The sequence below is a fragment of the Schistocerca cancellata genome, chromosome 4, assembly GCF_023864275.1.
Source record: "Schistocerca cancellata isolate TAMUIC-IGC-003103 chromosome 4, iqSchCanc2.1, whole genome shotgun sequence".
Taxonomy (NCBI): Eukaryota; Metazoa; Arthropoda; class Insecta; order Orthoptera; family Acrididae; genus Schistocerca; species Schistocerca cancellata.
In genome coordinates, this window is record NC_064629.1 from 410,886,008 (window position 1) to 410,909,083 (window position 23,076).

Sequence of the window (23,076 nt, forward strand, 5' to 3'; positions counted from 1 at the left end):
TGTGTCATAATATTGAATAGTTCAAACACCAAAATAATCAGGTATTATGATACAAAAGAACACCCACTAAAATTTTAGTTAATTTGACGTTACTTCCATTTTTCTCTGGACTTCAAGGAAGTAATTACTACCTGAAAACGGAATATCTGATGTGCTTGACAATATTTTGAGCAAAAAGTAACAATTTTAGACTCACATACTGTCATTATTTTTTGATCGTTGTTGTTAGATTCTTGTTAAAGATTACTGTAGTGAGAAATTCATTTTTCTGCTAACATGTTTGTCCTTTAAAAGAAAAATCATATGTTTACAGTTTGGTAAACTCCACGAAAATAAAATGCTGGGTCATATAAGAATCTTTACATTTAATAGAAAACCTGACAGTTAAAAATAGCTACTATTTAAGTAGCAGAAACATTTCATTCGTGAAAAGTGTAACAGCAAAGACAAATTACAAGCAGGCAGATTTGAACTGATTTCACTCTGAGCAATGAGCGTAAGAAAAGGGGCGGGAGAGGGAGAAACTGAAACATGGTAGTACACTTGTAATGAAGAGAGGATGGAAGAAAGTCACATGACTGATTGAGAAGAGGAAAGACAAAGACTTGTAAGTGGGGGAAGATAGAGGCTTTTGCACTACAGTTTGACAGAGAGGAAATGGCAGTGGGCATTTAACACAGTGCAAAGTAGCTTATTCCAGAAGTGAACAACAGCTACAGAAAGGAGTCAGGTAATGTTTGTATTTTATGGTTGCACACAGCTTGGATACTTGATATGTGACACCTGTTGTGATTATTGTGAGATACTTGACCTCTGATATGAGATACTGAGGTGCATGTGCATCAGGAAGATGATGAACTGGATATAGCATTTGGTAATCACGTAACTTGTCTGGTGGCAACCATCCTAAGTGGATGTATGAGGCACTGGCGTGGTAAATAGACAGATATTGCACATTTAATGCACAAAGGCACTCATTGTTAGCAGTAATCTACTGTAGTTTCAACTAGTAGTACAATGTTGGATTAAATCACAATATAGAGGTTCCGCAGAACAAGTGGTTGCATGTGTTTGTTTCACATCCTGTGGGAATATGTGCGAAAACTTGTGGAGGGTATAGAGCATGTGGGAGTCTTTTTGCACGTGGTGACAGTATCCTCTGCTAGTTGAAGTGCTTATCAAAAGTTACACCAAAGTTTTTCACCATTTTCTGATTTGGTATTGGGACACCACTGAGACAATGGAGACAATATTTTGCAAAATCAAGAACTTCTTAATTTCTGATGGGGATACTAACATTACTTGAGACTTTGTCACATTTAATATGAGACCTTAGTTTTGCTGAAGTCTAGTAGTGCCAATATTGTGGCCTCATGGTTGTCATTGTATATTACAGGTGATCAGTTATCTTAATTAGGGCAGGGTTTGTGCTGTGGTGTCTAAGTAAACAGGCCAGGTATGCCATATAAGTGAATTTGTCTAAATATTCAGTTGATTTATTGTGGACAGTATGGTTCAGGGCTTTGGAAACAGTAGGTAAGGTAGTAATTGGTTCTTAATGGGAAATGATTGCGAGGTTTTTTTCTTAGGAACTTAACTATCTGCACAGGTGTGAAATGTCGCTACGCTTCATGATCAGCACAGATATTTCACAGACTAACAGTGGCTTGATAATACCTGGGGAACAAAACCCTGTGAGAGAAAAATGAACATGCTATTGAGTCAGTCTACAGGAAGCAGAGAGTCTGAACCCATGTAGAGATGGACACAGGAATGACTCAGCATGCGGCTGGTGTGGACGGCTAATAGCTAAGCTAAGCACTCAGCAAAATTACACGGCACAAAGTGCAAGATGATGTCTGTGGTGGTTGAACTCCAGATAGGCAGTGGCCCGCCTGGGCTACTGCTGCCTGCTGGTAAACACCTCACCAACAGGTCTGCCCCTACTACTTTCTGTGGCAGGATTTTGCATTATCCTACTGTGCTATCCATGTCAGCTCATTTATGTCATTCATGGTGTCTACTGGTGGGAATACTAATTCCATCCCTCCTGAAAAGACCATGTAGGGCTGAAAATGACCAGACTTGTGCCCCAACTCCGGTGAAGAACCAGAGAGGCCCCTGGAGAACTCGGCAGCTGATCAACCTCCGAAATAGACAATGGTATCGCAACTGGCTCCACTGGAAGGGCAGAAGGGCCCAGAGACTGAGGCAGTAGGGGTTGACCAGCAGCAGCAGTGGAGGTGGCCTAGCCTCCATTGGTGGCTGGGGCAGAGGTGGGGGGGTTGAGGGTGAGGTGAGGGGCGAGGAGTAAGGCTAATCAAAATCCATGGGCTCCACATTGGCAGGCGTAGGTGTGAGATTCACTGGGGGCCGTGGTTGCAGGTGACGGGAGGACAGCGGAGGGCATGGAGGGGAAGGCAACGGGGAAGCACGCCACTGCAAGTGGGAGCCCTCACCCGGAACCACGTCGTGACCAACCCTGCCAGCTGCCTGACCAGAAGACCACGGTGGTGATGTCCCAACAGGGTGCAGGTGCAGCTGATTAGCTGGCCAAGTCAGCTGCTCCCTGCTGACATCCACCACAAACCACTGCTGACCTTTGTGGCCCACAACACCACCCGACAGCCGCTCCTGCCGCTGGCTGGAGGACTGGGCCTAAACAGCAACCCTGGAAGGAAAATGCAGTGGTCCATGGTGGTCCATGGCATGCGACTCTGGGTGCAGCAAATCCAGGAGACCCTGCGGCTGGCACCTCCGGAAACGTTCTGCCAGACTGCACTCGTTGACCGGTGTTGCCAGGTATGTAGCCAGACAACTTGACACCGCATTGTCACAGGAAGAGGCAGTCACAGACTACTTCATTTGGGTCTTAAATGTATGCACGAAGTGCTCCGCCTCCGAGTTAGAAGCTAGGTGATACAGGGCAGTAGTCAGATGCCGGATACCTTTGCAAATACAAAAGTCGATTAATTCCTGTGATACAAATTGCCTACTGTTATCAGACATAAGGGTCCCTGGAGATTCTTCAGTGGCAAAAATAACTGACAACGTGCAAACAGTGGCTGTTGACGACTTGGACAGCTTGGCTATGTAGGGGAAAGTAGACAATGCTGGCAGGTTGACAGTGGGTTTGATTTAGTTGTCTGTAGCAACAAGACTATCTTTGCTAAGCATATGTCCCAGAAAAATGAAGCCTTGGTGAGAAAACACTGCAATTTCCCAGTTTGCAATGAAAACCATTCTCCAGGAGGCACTGGAAAACCAACTGCAGGTTTCTTAAGTGCTCCTCTTGCGTAGGACCCAGTATCCAGATTTATCAAGGTAACTGATGCTATGTGGAATGTCCTGAATCAATTGCTCCAAATACCGTTGATAAATTCCAGGCACAATCAAGATTCCAAAAGGCAAATGATTAAATGGTAAGGCCTGAAGGAGGGTGTTGAGGACCAAGAAAGTCTGAGAAACAGTGTCCAATGGCACTGCAGGTAGGCATCATGCAAGTCGATGTGGGAAAAATTCTGACTCCACAGCAGCTACTGCCACCCGCAGGTGAACACCTCCACCAGTGGGTCTGCCTATACTACATGTTGCTTGCACTCTCTATGGTAGGTTTTTGCACTCTCCCACTGTGCTATCCATCCCAGCCTGGCTGCCTCCGTCGTGATGGACACTGGTGGGAATTCTAAAGGTTCATTTCCGACTCTACTTATTATCTGTTGATTGGAATATATCCCATTCATGAGGAAAAAATAGTTAAATACAGGGTGTCCCACTCAAACTTCCCTGATTTCAAGGACCCAGGAGAGAAAAACCACAGTAGATACGACAACGAAATATGCACCACATTTTAGAGCATCTCAAATAATTTATATTCCCGCATCAGAAGTGCCAAGTACCGTTGCCAGAGTGCAGCATGGTCGCATGAAGTGAAAATGGTGACTCCACAGCAGCACCCGCAAACAGTAGTGTAGTTTTCAGAAACAAAATCACCGATTAATATGCAAAGAAATTATTGTTGTGTGTATGAGTGTGATTCACCTGATGTGAAAACAATTAAGGAATGGTATGGGAAGTTTCTGGCAACAGGAAGTGTTCTGAAACATTCTGGTGGTGCACATTACAGCGTTTCTGAAGAAACAGTGGAGGACATCAGACAGACGTTTCTAAGAAGCCCATGTAAGTCAGTTCGTCAAGCACCTAGGCAACTGGATATGCCTTGATCAACATTGCGTCACATAGTTCACCAGCGTCTTCATACGTGTGCTTACAAATTGTTAATTCTGCAACATCTGATGCTATACAACAAACCACGCTGACAACAATTTGCTGCGGATATGCTGCAGCGTATTGATATGGATGCCAGCTCCCTGGAAAGATGTTTATTCTCAGATGAGGCAATCTTTCATCTATCTGGAAGGGTTAATAGGTATAAGATGTTTATTCTCAGATGAGGCAATCTTTCATCTATCTGGAAGGGTTAATAGGTATAATGTTTGGATTTGGGGTTCGCAAAATCCGCACGTTGTCATTGAACGTGTTTGTGATAGCCCTAGATTACATGTCTGGTGCGGGCTAATGCACGACAGGATTGCTGGACTGTTCTTCTTTGCAGAACAAATAGTGAATGGGTCAGTGTATCTGGACATGTTGGAGCAGTTTGTGTACCCTCAGATACAAGACTTGTAACCCAACATCATTTTTCAACAAGATGGAACTCCACCACATTGGTAAATGGCTGTTTGCAACTTCTCAGATAGGAAATTCCGAATCGTTGGATTGGACGCGAAGGACCCATTGCCTGGCCACCACATTCACCTGACATTATGCCGCTTGATTTCTTCATGTGGGGATTCGTGAGGGACTGTGTGTATGCCACCAAAGTGTACCATATTCTTACATTGCGACATTGTATCACTAATGCGATTGCAACAATAACAGAGGAAATGTTACAAAGAACTAGGCAAGAAATTTAAAATAGACCCAATGTTCTTCATGCTATAAATGGTTCACATGTAGAGGTGTATTGATGATAAATAAATAAGTTCTTTGAGATGCTCTACAATGTTGTGCATTTTTCATTGTTGTATCTACTGTGGTTTTTTCCTGGGTCTTTGAAATCAGTGGGGTTTGAGTGGATCACCCTGTATTTCTGTCAAGACTGCTAAGTTATCTATAATCATGGTAGTGGTGATACCATCATTGCCTTTCACTTTAGAAGAGATTCTCATTATTTCTCATTATTTTATTCTTGTGTTTATTGTTATGTGTTTTAGGTTATTCAGTGTCTGAAAGGGGGCCAGGGAGGGTGTCTAACAGACGATAGTTCTTGGGAGCTTGGGGGCTGGCTAGTACTGAAAAAATTCATTCTGTTCATCAGCTTAGATAAGAAAAATAGTTTCTGATTTTGTCTTTTCAACTTCCAAGCTAATGATATTCTACTACAGAATCACAGAATTTGTATCACTACTTACAATGGAATGAGTGTACCTGATGTTGGCATTGTGAATGTATTGTTCTACAATGTTTTGCGGCTGCACCCCGAAGGGGATATCCCGGCCAATAAATGCCATATGATCATTTCATTTTCACCACATTCATAATTTCCAAGTATAAGAATGCAACGTTCTTCATAACACCAGACACATTGTCTATAAAAATTTCAATAAATGGTTAGACAGTCATAAAGAAATAGCTGCAGTGATCACCAGTACTCAAAGTGGCTGTGCTTTGGACAATGTAATGAAGAAGAAAAATAGACTTAAGATGTCTATGGTGAAGTGGAAATGAAAGTGTTGACAATAAACTGTACATAAGTGGAATACATGTATTAATTTGATATTCTAAATAACATAACCTAATCTTCATAAATTCCTCCTCAGTTGATTTATTTGTTGGTTCACGTGTTTCTGGAATAATAATTGAAATGGTACACTGTGGGATGTGAGTACTATATTATTGCAAGCTAGAATAGCTTTCACCTCTCACTATAAATTGTCTGTGGCTTTGCTATAGTACCATATTGCAAGCTAGAATAGCTTTCACCTCTTGCTATAAACTGCCAACAGCTTTGCCAGAGTGGTAACATCAGTTCCCATCAGATCATCAAAGTTAAGCGTTGTTGGGCTCAGCTAGTAGTTGGATGGGTGATTGTCCAGGGCTGCCAAGCGCTGTTTACAAGCGGGGTGCTCTCAGCCCTTGTGAGACTAATTGAGGAGCTACTTGACTGAGAAGTAGTGGCTCCAGTCATGAAAATTAACAACAGCTGGGAGGCAGTGTGCTGATTACATGTCCCTCCATATCCGCATCCAATGACAACTATGGAATGAGGATGACATGCAGTCAGTCAGTACCATTGGGCCTTCAAGGCCTGTTTCAATAGTGGATCTTGCTACAAATTCTAAAATAACCATGAGACGATCTTTAGTAGAAATTGCGTTTCTTAAATGAGTATCTTGTTTTAATTTTCGTAGCTCTTTGTGTCATTGCACTGTAGCTCAAGAAGCAAATTCTGGTGAACACTTCAAGCTTCTCCTCTCACTATCCATGGTTTCACTCACAGTTGTTTATCCTTCTCATTCTTTGTAAGCAAAGCGCTTGCTGCCAATATTACGTTAAATAACGCTCCAGTTAAGTCGTTGGATCAAAGCAACTTGACAAAATTGCTTACAAAAATCTTTGATCAAATGATTTTGACAGCGTAATATGGGTCTAAGCACAGGAAAATATTAGGTAACAATATTCAAGATACTGTAATGGAGTATTTTGCTGTGATATTCTACAGTGAGGTGACAAAAGTCATGGGACTTCTCCTAATAACATTTTGGACCTCCTTTTGCCTGGTGTAGTGGAGCAACTCGATGTGGCATGATCTCAACACGTTGTTGGAAGTCCCTTGCACAAATATTGAGCCATGCTGCCTCTATATCCATCCATAATTCAGAAAGTGTTGCCAGTGCTGAATCTTGTGCATGAGCTGATCTCTTTATTGTGTCCCATAAATGTTTGATGGGGTTCATGTCTTGTGATCTGGGTGGCCAAATCATTCTCTTGAATTGTTCAGAATGGTCTTCAAACCGGTCGTGAACAGTTGTGACCCGGTGACATGGCACACTATCATCCATAAAAATTCCATTGCTTTTTGGTAACATGAAGCCCATGAATAGCTGCAAATGGTCTCCAAGTAGCCAAACATAACCATTTTCAGTTAGTGATTGGTTCAGGTAGAACAGAGTACCCAGTCCATTCCATGTAAAAACAGCCCACACCATTACGTAGCCACCACCAGCTGGCACAGTGCCACAGTGCCTTGTTGACAACTTGTGTTCATGGCTTTGTGGGGTCTGTGCCTTTCTTGAACCCTACTTAATTGACCAGGGCACAGTTTTCCATTCATCTGGAGTCCAACCTTTACGGTCACAAGCCCAGGAGAGGTTCTGCGGTTGATGTTGGCCTGTTGGCAAAGGCTCTTGCGTTGGTCATTTGCTGCCATAGCCCATTAACGCCAAATTTTGCCACATTGTCCTAACGGATATGTTCGCTGTATGTCCCACATTGATTTCTGTGGTTATTTCATGCAGTGTTGTTTGTTTGTTAGCACTGACAACTCTTCACAAATGCACTGTTCTCAGTTGTTAAGTGAAGGCTGTCAATCACTGCATAGCCCATGGGGAGAGGTAATGCCCGAAATTTGGTATTCTCAGCGTACTCTTTTTAATGATTTCTGAAGTGGAATTTCACATGCATCTTCACTCAAACTACCATTCCACATTCAAAGTCTGTTAAGTCCTGTTTTGCAGCCATAATCACATAGGAAAACTTTTCACATGAATCACCTGAGTAAAAATGACAGCTCCGCCATTGCACTGCCCTTTTATACATTGTGTAAGCAATACTACCACCCTCTGTATTTATGCATATTGCTGTTTCATGACTTTCGTTACCTCTGTGTATTTATACTACCAGCTCGACAAGGATTTGTTTTCCTACCTTACACAATAACGTGCACTGAATGCTCATCTTCGTTGCAGTCCTACTTGGAATTTACTTCATACAATGAGGCTTAAAATTTGAATTCTTTGCCAATCGAAATCTTTTCAGAAATTTATTTGTGTATCTTGTTATTATTTCGTATTGGGTTACTTACCTTCTTAACCCTGCTATTCATACCAATTTTGATGCAGAAAATGCAGAATGCATCTAGGAATTGAACAGAGGTTGTCTGCTTTCCAGCTAAATGGCTTGATCACAGTGCCAGCGGTGCTTTCATTGGATAGAATTTACCTTATGGTTGCATAGATGCAGTCAAATAAGTTTCATTCTTCGGTTTATAGGAAAATATGTTTTTGTGAGCACCCATATGTGAGAATAAAAATGATCAAATTTTTCAATTATCTAGTGATCCCGTTGCTTTCCAGTTGATTGCACGTCATGAACTATTGGGGTAATTTTCTCAAAAATGGATAAGTATTGAGCCAAAATATCTTAAGAGTATTTAATTTTAGATTGTACACCACTGACCTGCCAAATATGAGCTAAATTGTTTGACTGTGTACGGGGCCTTCCTTTATGAGATTCATGGAGCTGAGATCTGACTGATCTCTCTTGATTAGTCAAGGTTTGTCTTTGTGGTAACATATATAAGAATGTCACTGTTTGCGGTGTAGTGAGTAGATTTTATTAGAAGAGAGCTCATGTTGTTGCAAAAATATTTGTCTTAGGTTTATAGTGGAGTGTGTCTCAACAAGTGTAGACTCATGTCTCCTATTCCAATGATATGGTCATCTTGGCACTAAATTGAATGTGATTCTGACTGGAAGGATGTCAGTGTGCTAATGTTTGGTGTCTTGTAAACTATACAATTTAAGCTTTTGTGGCCCAGATAACTTATTCTGATGACCATAAATTGTGCCTGTCTTTCTTCATTAGGTTCCAGTGTGCTTATGACTTTAGGTTTGCAGTCAGACTGTATATATGCATTGACACTCCCAGCTTGAAGAAACCTATATTGTGGGACATGAGCAGATGCAGAGGATTTATTTCTCTTTAGCTGCAAGGCAAACAGGAGGACTGATGAAAGATTTACTGATGAAAAAATGGATCAGTTCTTTGTAATGTGCAGAAAGGTGTTGAACAATACAGTGCTCAGATGTGTACTTCTGGGTGGCTTGCTGCTGGTGGCAAACCTTATTCAAGATGACAGCTTTTGGGTGTACCATTGTTCTAAGTTCAGTATGTGTTGTGATACGCAAGTGTTGCACCATGTCATCACAGTGTATAACAACACCATTAGTCACTGAAAGATAATTTTGATAGGACAGAAATAAATTAGCTTGTTCTCTCTCACTTTTGAGAAACAACACATGCACTGACTTAAATAAACGTGTTAGAGATTCAGTTTTTGTAGAAGTTAATTATTCTCCTAAGATCTCTAGAGGGTATTGGAGTAAAGCACCTTTAATTAAAACCCACTTGTTATACTTCTATGTCCTTGTGCTGTTTGGTGCTGTTGGAAAACTTGTTTATAGTTATTACAGTGCTTATTCCCCATCGGGAACTTCTTGGGTATTTCTAGAAAAAATCGAGTCACTATTATATTACCTAGTATACAAAAGAAAGTAAATATTAATCTGTGCAAATTTTAATATTAATTTTCTGAAAGTTCCAGATGAAGGAAATAATTTGGAAGATTATTTGACACAGATGATAGGAGTTCTGCTGTTGATTTTCCCACCAAAATTGCACAGAAATTTGAACACTGATAGACAGCAGATTTGTAGCTGAACACTCAATCAGTGATAGAGAGTGCTGATATAATATAAAGGTATCATTGCAAACAGAGTGATCAATGAAGACACACCAAAACATTTCAACACACTGTTACAAAGAGCTGACAGGAGTGTTATTTATAGTAGTGTGATAGATGTGTGTTGGAAATTTTGTGTGTGTGTGTGTGTGTGTGTGTGTGTGTGTGTGTGTGTGTGTGGTTTTTTTTTTTTTTTTTTTTTTTTAACAGCTGCTCTCTCAAGAAACAAATAAAGTGCGGCCCTAGTGAAACATTAAAAAAAAATAAATTATTGATTTCAAAAGTTAAAATATATATTGCAGAAGGAAAAGGAAATTACATGAAATCATGTACCAACAAGCGGAGTGATTTTGGACAGTATGGTTTATTTGTTCTTTCCTGCCACTCAGCAATGAAGTTCTGCCAGTTTTAATTCTACATACGTATTATTTTAAATGCAAGAGTGTACTTCCCAGATTCTGTGACTTTTATTTTGGGTTGAATGTTTACCTGGGTAAATATCTGACAAAAACATGCTCACTGTTGAAAGTTCAAGTAGAAACTTTTTATTGTTGCGACCAGTGGAAAAGTATTATAACTACAGTTGTCAACAAAGTCAGTAGCCTATGGCATTGAGACAACTGCTGTACAAGTTTGTCAAGATATTCATGTAAAGTTATAAAATAATGACAGATTTTACAAAACTGAGTACTGTGTCTGGGTGATTTCGGACAATGCTGAGAATGTATAACAACAAGAAAGGTGCTAAAGTACAGTGTAATTATGACCTGCAACTTTTAGATAAAGCTGTTCATTATATTCAGTGTGGCAAATTATCATATAGAAAAGTGTAGTCACAAATATTGGTGCAAGGGAAGTATGTGTGAAATTCTTGTACCCACACAACAACACTAGACACTTATTTATGTTTCCTAAAGTCCTTACTAAAGACACAATACAAAAAGAACAAGTTTCGCGAGTACTTCCTATACCTGTTCAGAAGAGAGGGATGTTTATTTTTAGAGCAGATGTGCTTTAGACTCATAGGCCATTTTAATGTTATAGTCAATGTTTGAAGTGTTTGCCACTTAACTTTGAATGTTGAGTAAGAAAATTGATTTTGATTTTTTAGTAGAATTTCTTTATATTGTATTTTTTTTATTATTTAAAGTTAGAACTGTAAAAATATGCACTTTAATTTGTTAGAAACTTAGAACTGACCTTTTAATATATAAAATTTATCATCTCAGTCTTTATTACTTGTTTGTAATAATGGACATCCTTAAAATGTGTGAAAAGTAACTAAAATCAAGTAGGAAGAATGTAGAATTTAATTTAATAAAAAAATCAATTTATGTCCAAATCCCCTCTCCAAATACTTTGTAACTATGGATATATGTTTAAAAAACTTGGGCCCAGTATCACCCCAATCCATGGGGTGACACCTTGTCTATCTCAGGCAAACATAGGTACACATAGACTTTCTGTTTTTAGGATATTGTATTCATTATACATACACCTCACCACTTCTGTAACATAAAATGGAATCTAACATAACCTATGCATGTTATCATGAGAATAACCTAAAAACTGTCCAAAATCACGCCATTTCACTGCACCTTAAGTGCTCAAGTATGACCTTTTTTCATATTATAACAAATACTGTCCTGACTAAAGCAAAGTGATTAAACAATAAGAAACTGTAATGTCTAAAATTAACAAATCAGCCAATAAAATTAACAATGTGTAGACAAAAGATAATAGAGAAACCTGAAAATCAGTTAACGAAAGTAAGGACTGGGTTATTGAAGAGAATGATGAAATAGTAAGTGTTAACAGCCAGGTTACCAACATATTTGATAAATATTTTCCGAATGTAGCTCATAAGTTTTATGTGGATAATTCAAGGGATAAGTCAATAGAATATGTGTGAAAGCAGTACCATACATATGCAGATAAATCTCAGTTACTCAATCCTCTGTATTATGTATGCAAGAGCAATAAAACACCAATCATAAAATGAAACTTAGTATCAATTTGGGGTTTAAAAGGATCACTCAACAAAAATTCCATTTTTCGATTCAAAAATAAACTTATACTACAAAATTTAAGTGATGAAATCATGCCAGCGGATAATTTCTGTGATCTGTGAAAAGCATTTTCTTGTACAGTTCACAGTATTTCCTAAATAATCCCAAATATTGTGGCAGCAGACATCTTGTAGGCAACTGGTTTTAGTTCTGTCTAACTAAAAGACTGCTGATGGCCACATTTAGAAAGGGGGCGGGAGTGTATGTAATGAAACAGCATCTTTTTCATGTTATGTATAAACGATCTGCCATAACATATCCTAGAAGTTGAATTAGTTCTCTTTGATGACAATGCAACTTTTATAATCAAATGTAAGAGAAATGTCAGCCCTTTAGAATGTAACTAAGATTGTGTTGAAAATTACCAATTGGCTCTCTGCAAATATACTATCATTAAACTAGGATGGAACCCAGCACTGCAAGTCTGTTGGTATATTTCAAAGATTGTGCATAAATTAAGCAACTGATAGAGAAGTCTAAATAGAACAACTTAGGAATAGGAACTTATGATCTTGGAAGTAATCTAGGACCAGCGAAAGCTCTGGAATGTCAGAAACAATGAGGACAATAAATTGCATGGGCACATCACTCCCCTGATGTGACACTGCTAGCTTTTTTCTTGTTAAGAGCATATCAGAGCCTTGTGCATGTAACGCCAGTTCTTGACGAAGAAACACTTCTCGCTGAGATACTTGTATTGTGTGGTGGGATTTGTGCAATGCCTGGTGCACTTTGTAGAGTGCACCAGTATTTTCTGCGGAGATGTTACACCTGTATTGAAAGTGGTGTTAACTATTTTGAAGAAATTCTGTAATGTACAACATAGTTGAGTAAATAGTACATTATCTTTGCTGAACTTAAAGTGCATGTGCATAGATTATTCTTCTCGTTCCTGACATTCCAAAGCTTTCACTGGCTCTGGATTGCTTCCAAGACAATAAGTTCTTATCCCTTTTGAAGCAGTCTCTGCACAGCACAAATACCTAATCTCACACATTAGAAATAATTCATATGTGGGAAATCAATAAACGAAGCAGAGTATTCTAAATCCTTAGAAGCTGAACTGAAAAATCAACAAATGGTCCAGAAATCATGCCCCTCTGTCAGTCTCAATGATCAGATCAGATGTCCCTGCAGGAATCGGAGCTGATCAGCTCATAATTGAACTAGGATGGAACCCAGCACTGCAAGTCTGTTGGTATATTTCAAAGATTGTGCATAAATTAAGCAACTGATAGAGAAGTCTAAATAGAACAACTTTGGAATAGGAACTTATGATCTTGGAAGTAATCTAGGACCAGCGAAAGCTCTGGAATGTCAGAAACAATGAGGACAATAAATTGCATGGGCACATCACTCCCCTGATGTGACACTGCTAGCTTTTTTCTTGTTAAGAGCATATCAGAGCCTTGTGCATGTAACGCCAGTTCTTGACGAAGAAACACTTCTCGCTGAGATACTTGTATTGTGTGGTGGGATTTGTGCAATGCCTGGTGCACTTTGTAGAGTGCACCAGTATTTTCTGCGGAGATGTTACACCTGTATTGAAAGTGGTGTTAACTATTTTGAAGAAATTCTGTAATGTACAACATAGTTGAGTAAATAGTACATTATCTTTGCTGAACTTAAAGTGCATGTGCATAGATTATTCTTCTCGTTCCTGACATTCCAAAGCTTTCACTGGCTCTGGATTGCTTCCAAGACAATAAGTTCTTATCCCTTTTGAAGCAGTCTCTGCGCAGCACAAATACCTAATCTCACACATTAGAAATAATTCATATGTGGGAAATCAATAAACGAAGCAGAGTATTCTAAATCCTTAGAAGCTGAACTGAAAAATCAACAAATGGTCCAGAAATCATGCCCCTCTGTCAGTCTCAATGATCAGATCAGATGTCCCTGCAGGAATCGGAGCTGATCAGCTCATAATTGGGCATGAATTCATGTAGATACTGCAGATAAACAACTGAAGTGGTCTATCAATCAATCATTTGCAAAGAGTTAGTATGTTTTAGAAGGTCCTCTCATTGGGTTCATATGTTACTAAGTGATTGCCAGGTCTGCTGGTACTTTGATGTTTTTCATGAGATATACTGGAGAACGTGGCAATTTGTAATCAAAGATTACCAGTGTGGTGTGAGGATGCAGCAGTGGGAATGTGCCTGTGAAGGCCTAGTAGGCACTTGCCATAAATGACAGTGTTTTATAATTACAGTGTCAACTGATTCAGTTCCTACAGGTATATAAAAACCATTACTTCTGCCACTCTTGGCTCTTTGGTTCCTCTGGACCGACTCATTCATTAGGGATATCAGCTACGTGTATCCATGTAATTCCCACACATGCTTAATGCCATCTACTCATCTTTCATCAGGGTTTCATCTTGGTCGTACCTCATCTAATAGTGCAATTTCAACTGAAAAATGGGTATGTTTCATGTATGTTCCAGTATGATTTGTTACTTCATCTTTTTCTCATTTTAACAACCTGAAAGCTTTCTCTGGGACTCCTCAGAATAGTTGCAGTGATAGGATATCTCCTTATCTGATGCTTTTTTTCAATTGTAGAATGCACCAAATTAAGTTTCTGTTTTGTTTCCTCCTTACTTCCGTACCTTCCAGTTGTTACTCATAGCAAATTTTCATTGTATCTATTCATATCCTTGTGAAGGCATTTCCAAATAGTTTGGTTTAATTCAGCATATTCCATCATATTCCTGTTATCGTTTTCTCACATTTTCAGTTACTGTGGCATTCCATTTGAGCGTTTTGTATTCTTTGCTTTCTTTTTAATGTGTACTATCATTTGTTATTTCTGTGAGTGCCTGTGTTCAAAAATATCCTCATTTGTTAAAAAAGCTGTTGAACTTGTTGCTTCATTTTATCTGGTATACAAGCATATTCTTAGATAAATTCCCACAATCTACATATCTTACTTCTTGCATGAGGAGTCTGTTTCCTTTTTAGATTTGTACTTATCTTTACCCTGCATTTTCTGAGTGTATGGTTACTTAAATTCTTAATTGGTTTGAAATTGTCACATTGTGTTCTAACATTACTACCCAATTCTCTAAATAGAAAGTTTTTATTTGTCGCAAGAACATTTTCACATTTCAATTTACTTACTTTAAAATATGAACCCAGTATGTACCACTGAGATCAGTATTTGATAAGACACTAGTTATTATAAGACAATGTGAATACTTAATTTTGATGTTAAATAAAGAGGTCCTGGATTCTTCAGTGTAAATTAATAGCCTGAGAGGTTTTGTATATAACTGTACATTTATTTTCTTCAGGTGCAGTGGACGCATCCACAAATTTAAACAAACTTCACTTCCATTTTTCAAATTATTTCAATTTCAGGTCTTGATAATTACAAACCTTCCTACAAGTACTGCCTTATTAACACTTCAACAACTAGGAACTGACTGTACTGTCCTCAGTAACTGAACTGTCGCTGTGCAGGTGCAGCCATTGTATTTGTAAAAAATAGCAATTCAAAGCTACAGGTGCATTATTAAAACAGTTGCTTTAGTTATCTTACACTGACAAATGATACATTCACAAACCTTCAAAAGTAACACTATGCTTTGCAAAAAGGATTAAAGGGTTTGACATAAACACATTTCTCACAAAACTTATGATTCCAGAATGAAATTTTCATTCTGCAGCAGAGTGTGTACTGATATGAAACTTCCTGGCAGATTAAAACTGTGTGCTAGTCTGAGATTAGAACTCAGGACCTTTGCCTTTCGTGGGCAAGTGCCCAGCGAACTGAGCTATCCAAGCATGAATCACTAGCCATTCTCACAGCTTTACTTCCACCAGCACGTCGTCTCCTAGCTTCCAAGTTTCACAGAAGTTGCCCTGCAAAACTAGCAAGACTAGAACATCTGGAAAAAAGGATATTGCAGAGACATGCTTAGCCACAGCCTGGGGGACAATTTCAAAATGAAATGACGTTTTGCAGGAGAGCTTCTGTGAAGTTTGGATGGTAGAAGATGAGGTACTGGTGGAAGTTAAACTGTGGGAATGGGTTGTGAGTTGTGCGTGGGTATCTCAGTCGATGAGCATTTGCCTGTGAAAGGCAAAGATCCCAAATTTGGGTCTTGGTCCAGCACACAGTTTTAATCTGCCAGGAAATTTCGAATTTATGGTTTCCTATTGCTTTTAAAACTGAGACCTAGTGACCTGCACACTTCTGCAAGGGTTACTTTTGAGTGGTCTCCATGATGATCAGCAACTCTACTGTGCTGTATTGTAAGTGGTATAATTTAATATTTTCTGATGAATCAGTAAATGAAAGTTCAGTACAAGTATATAGGCCAATTGGTGTCCTTTTTGACCCCAAATACTGATATATCCAAATGTCGTCTAGCAATAGTCATGTGGCTGTGCAGTATGGGACTGGGTATGTCATTTAACTTCTACAGTTCAGAAGAAAGTTATCATCATTGAAATCAGTGGATCATCATGTGAAGCCTCCCTTTAACAGAATTCGGTGATATAATCATGCAGAAATCTCAGTATTTGTGCTGGTGTTTTTGTCTAGACTGAATAACCAGCTTTTGAAAATTTCAGCCTACTGCTAGTCTGTGATGAAATTAATTTATTATTATTATTAATATTATCATTATTATTATTCTTTATGTCAAAGATATCCCGTATTGGTGGGCTAACAGCAAATGTTACTTCCAATTTGATTGTACTTGCCACAACAAGTGACCCACACTGATTTACAATGCAGAAACTTTTACATCTGTTGTGGAAAATTAACTACACATTATTGTAATAAAGGGATGTTTTCCAAATAGTATGTCTCTCGGAACAAGAAAAAAAAACTGCTAGTCTTGGAAGCTTTATAAGAACCTCTGTATCCTTTCATAGAAAGCCCACAAGTTGACCCTTCAGCTACAATGAGGCCAGCAGAAAATTCCATGTTAAAAATTTATGTAATGCATCTGTTCCCACCAACAGTACATTTTATTTGCAGAAAACTTTTGTGCCTTCTGAAATAGGTCAAGAGTACAGACGTGATTTGCATCAGTGCTTGCCTGAACTTTGACGCTGACTATGAATTCCCACCACAATTTTTTGTGCTGTCCGGTACACATAGGCCGTCTTTGAATTACAGGATGTTTGTGAGAGTTTCATGGTCAAGCAATTCTAACAGATCATACTATGAGCTTGTTCTGATTGCTACTATTTTTTGAAGCACTGTTAACTGTTCAAAATAATTCTCATTTATTCTTCATTCTCAGTCACACATTTTTAAATGCATGACACATTTCAACATATCTGGATCTTCTTGAGATCTAATTCAAAGTAAAACAAAATATGAACTGTCTATTATTTTACAATGAGTTGAAAAGAATAGTACATAAATGTAGAACTTACCTGTCTAGTTGCATATGCAAGCTGTCATGTCTGTGTCAGAATCTCAAATCACAATACTTTATTTTGCTGCTGCTCTCAATGTTTTAGCTTTGTATCTGCTGGAGGTGGGGGAGAGGAGAGGGAGGAAAGGGGGAATAGAAGGGGGAGGGGAAAAATGGAGTGAGGGTGATTGGGAGAGGGGAAGGAAGCAGAGAGGGGGAATGGTAGAGGTGTCACAAGTTGAACAAGAGAGGGTCTTATGCTAAGATTACAAAAATTATAACTGTATAAAAATTCTCAGTGAAATAAGTAAAGTGTAGAACAGTTGTTGTGTAAACTGTAAAATGCATAAAATTGTGAAACAATAAAATGTAGTGAGGGGAATTGAGAGAGGTGGGAGAAGATGGGGGAGGGGAGGGGTACTTTACATAATTGTGCTTTTATAATTTTACTGTTTGTTCTTTCATTGTTCTATACTTTTAATATAACACCCTCATGGTTTTATACCAGTGTTTCATGCTTTTAATATTGTAAGACACTAATTCAGTTTTAGTCACATTATTTCCTCTTTTATAATTTACTATTGTATGCCCTTTACAGTTTTTCGCATCCATTGGTCTACACTTTTGATACTTCAATGGAAATTTTTGTACATTATTTACGTTTTACATTTATAGTGTAAGACCCTCTTTTGTTAAACTCATATCATGTCTAGCACTCTCTTACCCCTCCCTGCCTTCTGTCCCCATCACTACATTTCATAATTTTACTATTTTATGCCTTTTACAGTTCACACATACGTTGTTCTACACTTTAAGTATTTTAATGAGATTTTTTTGCATGATTACACTTTTTGTAATTATAAGTTAAGATCCTCTCTTGCTAAACTCATGATGTTTCTACCACTCCCCCTCTCTGCTTCCTTCACCTTCTCCCGTCCCCCCTCACTCCGTTTTTCCCATTTCACCATCCTCTCACCCCTACATCCACCACATACCAATTTAAAACTCCTGACTGCAGTTAAAAAAACAGTACTCTGGTATGAGTTTCTGGCTTAGACGTGACAGCTTCCTGATGCTACTAAATAGGTAAATTATACATTTATGTATTCTTTTCTACATATTGTAAAGTAATAGATGGTTCGTATTCAGTTTTACTTTGTTTTAGATATAAAGGTGATCCAGATAGATAAAATGTGCAACTGAGAAGGAGGAATAAATGAGGTCTTTTTAAAATGTCAATGCAGTTGCTGTTCTCTCATGACAAATATGTTGGCTGTAATGAAAATAACTCTTAGCTGTAGTTTTCTTGAAATGTTGTTGTTCAGTGACTGTTCTGTTAAATTTAATAAAAATGTAATGAACTACGTGGTATTTCATATTATAGGAATCGGTGAATGCATTACAGTGTGGGGAACCTGGTCAACAAGAGGAAGAAAGGAGCTTTAATGTGGATACAGGTGTCTCGGTAAGTATTTGAAGCTTGATAATCACTGATTTTGCATCACATGTTACTTGTTTGCCGGCCGGGGTGGCCAAGCGGTTAAAGGCGCTTCAGTCTGGAACCACGCGACCACTACAGTCGCAGGTTCGAATCCTGTCTCGGGCATGGATTTGTGTGATGTCCTTAGGTTAGTTAGGTTTAAGTTGTTCTAAGTTCTGGGGGACTGATGACCTTAGAAGTTAAGTTCCATTGTGCTCAGAGCCATTTGAACCTTTTTTTGTTACTTGTTTATGATTACTGCATAGGTTGTAATGCCTGTTCAGTAATATATGTCATAGCCTCAGTGGTGGTTGTGGTTTAGTTAAAACTAACAGCAGTTGGCAAAGTCTAACTAGAAATGATATTCTAAAATAAAAAAATAAAAAATAAATAAAAAAAATTGTGAAACACTGAAAGATAATTGAATAATTGGTGACAAGATAAAAGTGTAAGTGTAAGTTGGTAAATAGGCATTAGCATTGAAAGGAGGTGGAAATTTCAGCAGGGAGGATAAATATCTCCTGATGTGAGAACAGAAACAGCTGTGAGATGTGAAAGACAAACAGAACCCAGACTTCTGACTGGAGTAAGCATATAAAGTTGAAGAGATTGATAGTGAAATCACCTATAGTTCTAGATGTGAAAGATTCACCATGTTGTTGCTACCCAGAAAGTGGTGTACCATAATTTCTATGCAAATATTCTATGAATTTTCATGTAGTGTTGTGTGATAATACGAAATTTGATGGCATTGCAACTATTTAAGCTGAAGTATATGTTTTCCTCAGAACTAATGGTTTCCATTTTAAGGTTAACTGCACAAGTCGTACATTTCTGCATAAAAATGGGAAATTTTGTTCATTACCTTTACTGTTGTACTGCAATATGCTTTTAAAGATCTTTTTCAACGTTTGAACCAGATACTATGCACAATTGTTTGTTAGTGCATATCTTTGATTATTAGTCTCAAACTTTTATTGTTAGAATTGAAGAAAAATGAGTATCTATCATTTATGAAACAATTTTCTGTATAAAAAAAAGTGTAATGTGGTTTGGATGCCAGTTGAGTGAACTCTGCACCACCACTATGTAAGTTGAACCATTACTGTATAAACAGATTAAAATGCAGTCATAGGAACAATGATGATATCACATATTTCAAATGCCCAATTGAGGTTTCTAATGACAAAATATTTTGGAAAAAAGTGATTTTATCATGAAAGGAGATCTCAACAATTAATGTTTGTGAGGTTGTTAAGATGGTAGGAGCCTTGTACGAATTGTTACGTAGTATTCTGAATTAAGTTTCGCATATGAAGAAACTAAGTGTACATTGACTTCAGACAAAAGCAGTTGGAGGAAAGATGTTTCTAAATGATGTTTACAGAAGTTGAAACATAATCTGAAGGACTCTGGCAGTAGATAAAACATGCATCGACCATTACTCCAGAAACATAAAATTGTAGACAAAACAGTGTATCAGCAAAGGTGAAACTGCACTGAATAAAAGCAAAATCTGTTGTGTTTTGTATGGAGAAAGTAATGGTGACTGTTTTTTGTGGTTTAGGTTATATCATCGCGATTGGTTACTTGGATTGAGTGTCTATTTCCATAGTTGAAGTGCAGTCTATGAAGGTACATTGGACTGGTTTCACCGCACAAGTTGTGTCTGTTTTCTTACCTCAAGAATTGGCCTGTTTGGAAGAACTTTTCAGTGAATGAAGAAGTTACCTGTGTTACAAACGATCTAGGAATTATATTGCAAAATGATAAAAATTGTAATAATGTTTTTTATGTAAACAGAAATATTAAACACTTAATGGCATTGGATATAATCTGTGTGTAAATAAGATTACACTTTGAAGAAACCCTCTTTTTCTTACAGAATAAATAAAATGAAATTGTTTAATAACTTCTTTGCAAAACAGTATTGTACACTAGGGACAAACTGAATGAGGTAACACTGTTCTAAACAGATTAGCCATGTGTTTGACAGGATAGAGTGTCGAGTCTTCATCTGGTCTTTCTGATTTAGATTTTCCATGGTTTCCCAAAATTACTTTAGGCAAATGCCATGATCGTTGCTGCCATAAGGCCATAGCTGACTATCTGTCCCATTCCTGTCTACAAGACCTGTAAGCATGTAAATACCTGTGTATATGAATGTTGTAGTTTTTGTTATGTTTAATCTTTAACTACTATGGATGGTTTCTCAGACCACTACAGCTTTTTGTCTTGTGATATTTCATACACCCCTGTGAAATGAAGTAGATTCTTCTGTGTACATTTCTATTGGATGGCAAGTTACGTGAGCCAGAAATCTGGCATTGTTGTTGCAATTTGTTTGTTATTTTTTGGGCCTTGAAAAGTCTCACAGATGTACCAGTGTGTTTGTGTGTAATGTTTTTGTTGAATGTTACTGTTTCTCCATGGTAAGGAAAGCTAGGCCTTCTATGCAATGTTTACTATGTGAGACTGATGTAAGTGTTCAAGAAAGCCTCAGTGAGTTCTCAGATGAAGACTTTGATGACAGTGACAATGACCCTGATTTTGAATGTTTCTTGATCACAATACTAATTTGGAAGAGGAAACTGGAAGTGATAAAGATGTCACAGCACAGGTGATGATGATGGAGAAGAATACTTCTTTGGTAAGAATAGAAAGATGTTTTTGATGGATAAAACGGAAGCCGCTACCTAATGTAAGAACAAGGTGATTCAATATTGTCTTGCAGCTGCCTGGTCTGCAACAGATTCCAAAAAGTCTTGGAGAAAACTTGCTGTTTTGGGATATGAGCCTCAAACACAGAAACAGTTTTTTTGAAAAACAAAAAGCATCAGCCATTTGTTGTCTTTGTTTGAAGTGGAAAACAAGATACCCATGTTGACAGTGTAGTGGTTTGATTTTGTTGAAGAATTGTTGGAGGGTCTGCATGAAATACATGCACACTGAACACAATTAAAATTTTATTCAGGGCTTCAGAAGAATACAATAGGTAATCACTTCCTTCTTGATTTTTAAAATAAAAATTTGGCAAAATTTCGCCTTTGATAGAATTATGGGGTGGAATAATTGCCCTAAGGCTGAAATGAGGAGAAGTAAACACAAAGCTGATTCCAAATTAAATTTGTCGTAAGTGAAATATGTTTTACCATACAGTTATGTTGTGAATCTGTAATACTATCTCCCTGACGATAATCTGTGAGTGAGTAGAGATGTAACTCAGTGCCATTAGTGTTATAACGTCAAGTTGAACACATATGTTTCAAAAACAACACATGTAAGTCACAGAGCAAGTAGACAAAGTAATACATGTGTACATGGTAACAGTCAAATCAGCACTGAGTCCAAGTCTAGCGGCTGCTGGCAGGCTGGCCGCTTAGGTGGTGTGGCTGCTGCACGGCTGGCAGACAGCGCCGCATGTAGAGGACGCACGTAACTGCGCGGCGGCACTTTGAAAGATCGGCGAGTCACAACACTTTTCCCCCGTTTGAATTTTTTGCACTGGTCTTGATGGAGGTGGCCTGTAGATGGCTAATGTCCACAGGTGTTGTTTGACTGGCTGTAAAGTCGCAAGGAGGTGGCTTCCCATACGGACGGAAGTGTCCCCGATGATAACGGGTCGATATAACAGGAGACGAAGGGGTCAAATCTGCTGGGGCCCCGTGCACCAATCTGCCCATTGTGGCAAGTCCGGTTGCTATAACAGGAGACACGGGTGATGTGTTGGCATCTGTAGGAGAAGGAGGCGAGTGGGCACGTCTCCTGGTGGCGTCCGTTCTCGTGCTGGCACCGAGATGACAGTGAGAGGGCTGTGTTGTGAGTAATGAGAGATGCCGAGATCCCGAGCGTCAGGTAGAGCCGAAGGTGGTGTAGCGGCATTTGGAACAGGCGTTGCCAGCACCGAGGCCGAAGCTGGTCTGAATGACGCTCTGCAACACCCGTGTCCATCTGAATTTCATGCAGGCGTCGGCCACGGTGTCGTAAGATGCGGCCAGGACTCCATTTTGCCCGCCTGCCATATCCCCGTACCCGTACGAGGTCGTCGGCGATGAACCGGCCAAGCGAAGGCACCCACAGCCGTGAGGTGGAAGAACGCAGAAGGTGAAGTAGCGTGCGGGGCTGTCGGCCATGTAAGAGCACTTTGAAAGATCGGCGAGTCACAACAATTAGTTTAGTAATATATAAAATATAAGTAATCTGCAAACTTGGCTCTGTTGTAGTTTTCAAAGTTTTTGAAATTCTGTATTGTTTAAAAAATTGAAATTCCCGTTAAGTCTGTCTCCAAGAAGTATAACAAACAACAGGAAGTCCCGAAAATAAAAAGGCAGCCTGAGAGACC

At 38.7% G+C, this 23,076-nt stretch overlaps 1 protein-coding gene across 9 annotated transcripts in view; it reads left to right on the top strand.

The window, feature by feature from the left end:
• LOC126183366 (uncharacterized) overlaps nt 1-23,076 on the top strand; it is a 505,494-nt gene that overhangs the window by 264,555 nt on the left and 217,863 nt on the right. For all 9 annotated transcript variants that reach the window (XM_049925289.1, XM_049925286.1, XM_049925287.1 and 6 more), the window contains exon 16: nt 18,639-18,719. In XM_049925289.1, the coding sequence (XP_049781246.1) occupies nt 18,639-18,719 (81 nt within the window). The remainder of the gene's footprint in view (nt 1-18,638; nt 18,720-23,076) is intronic.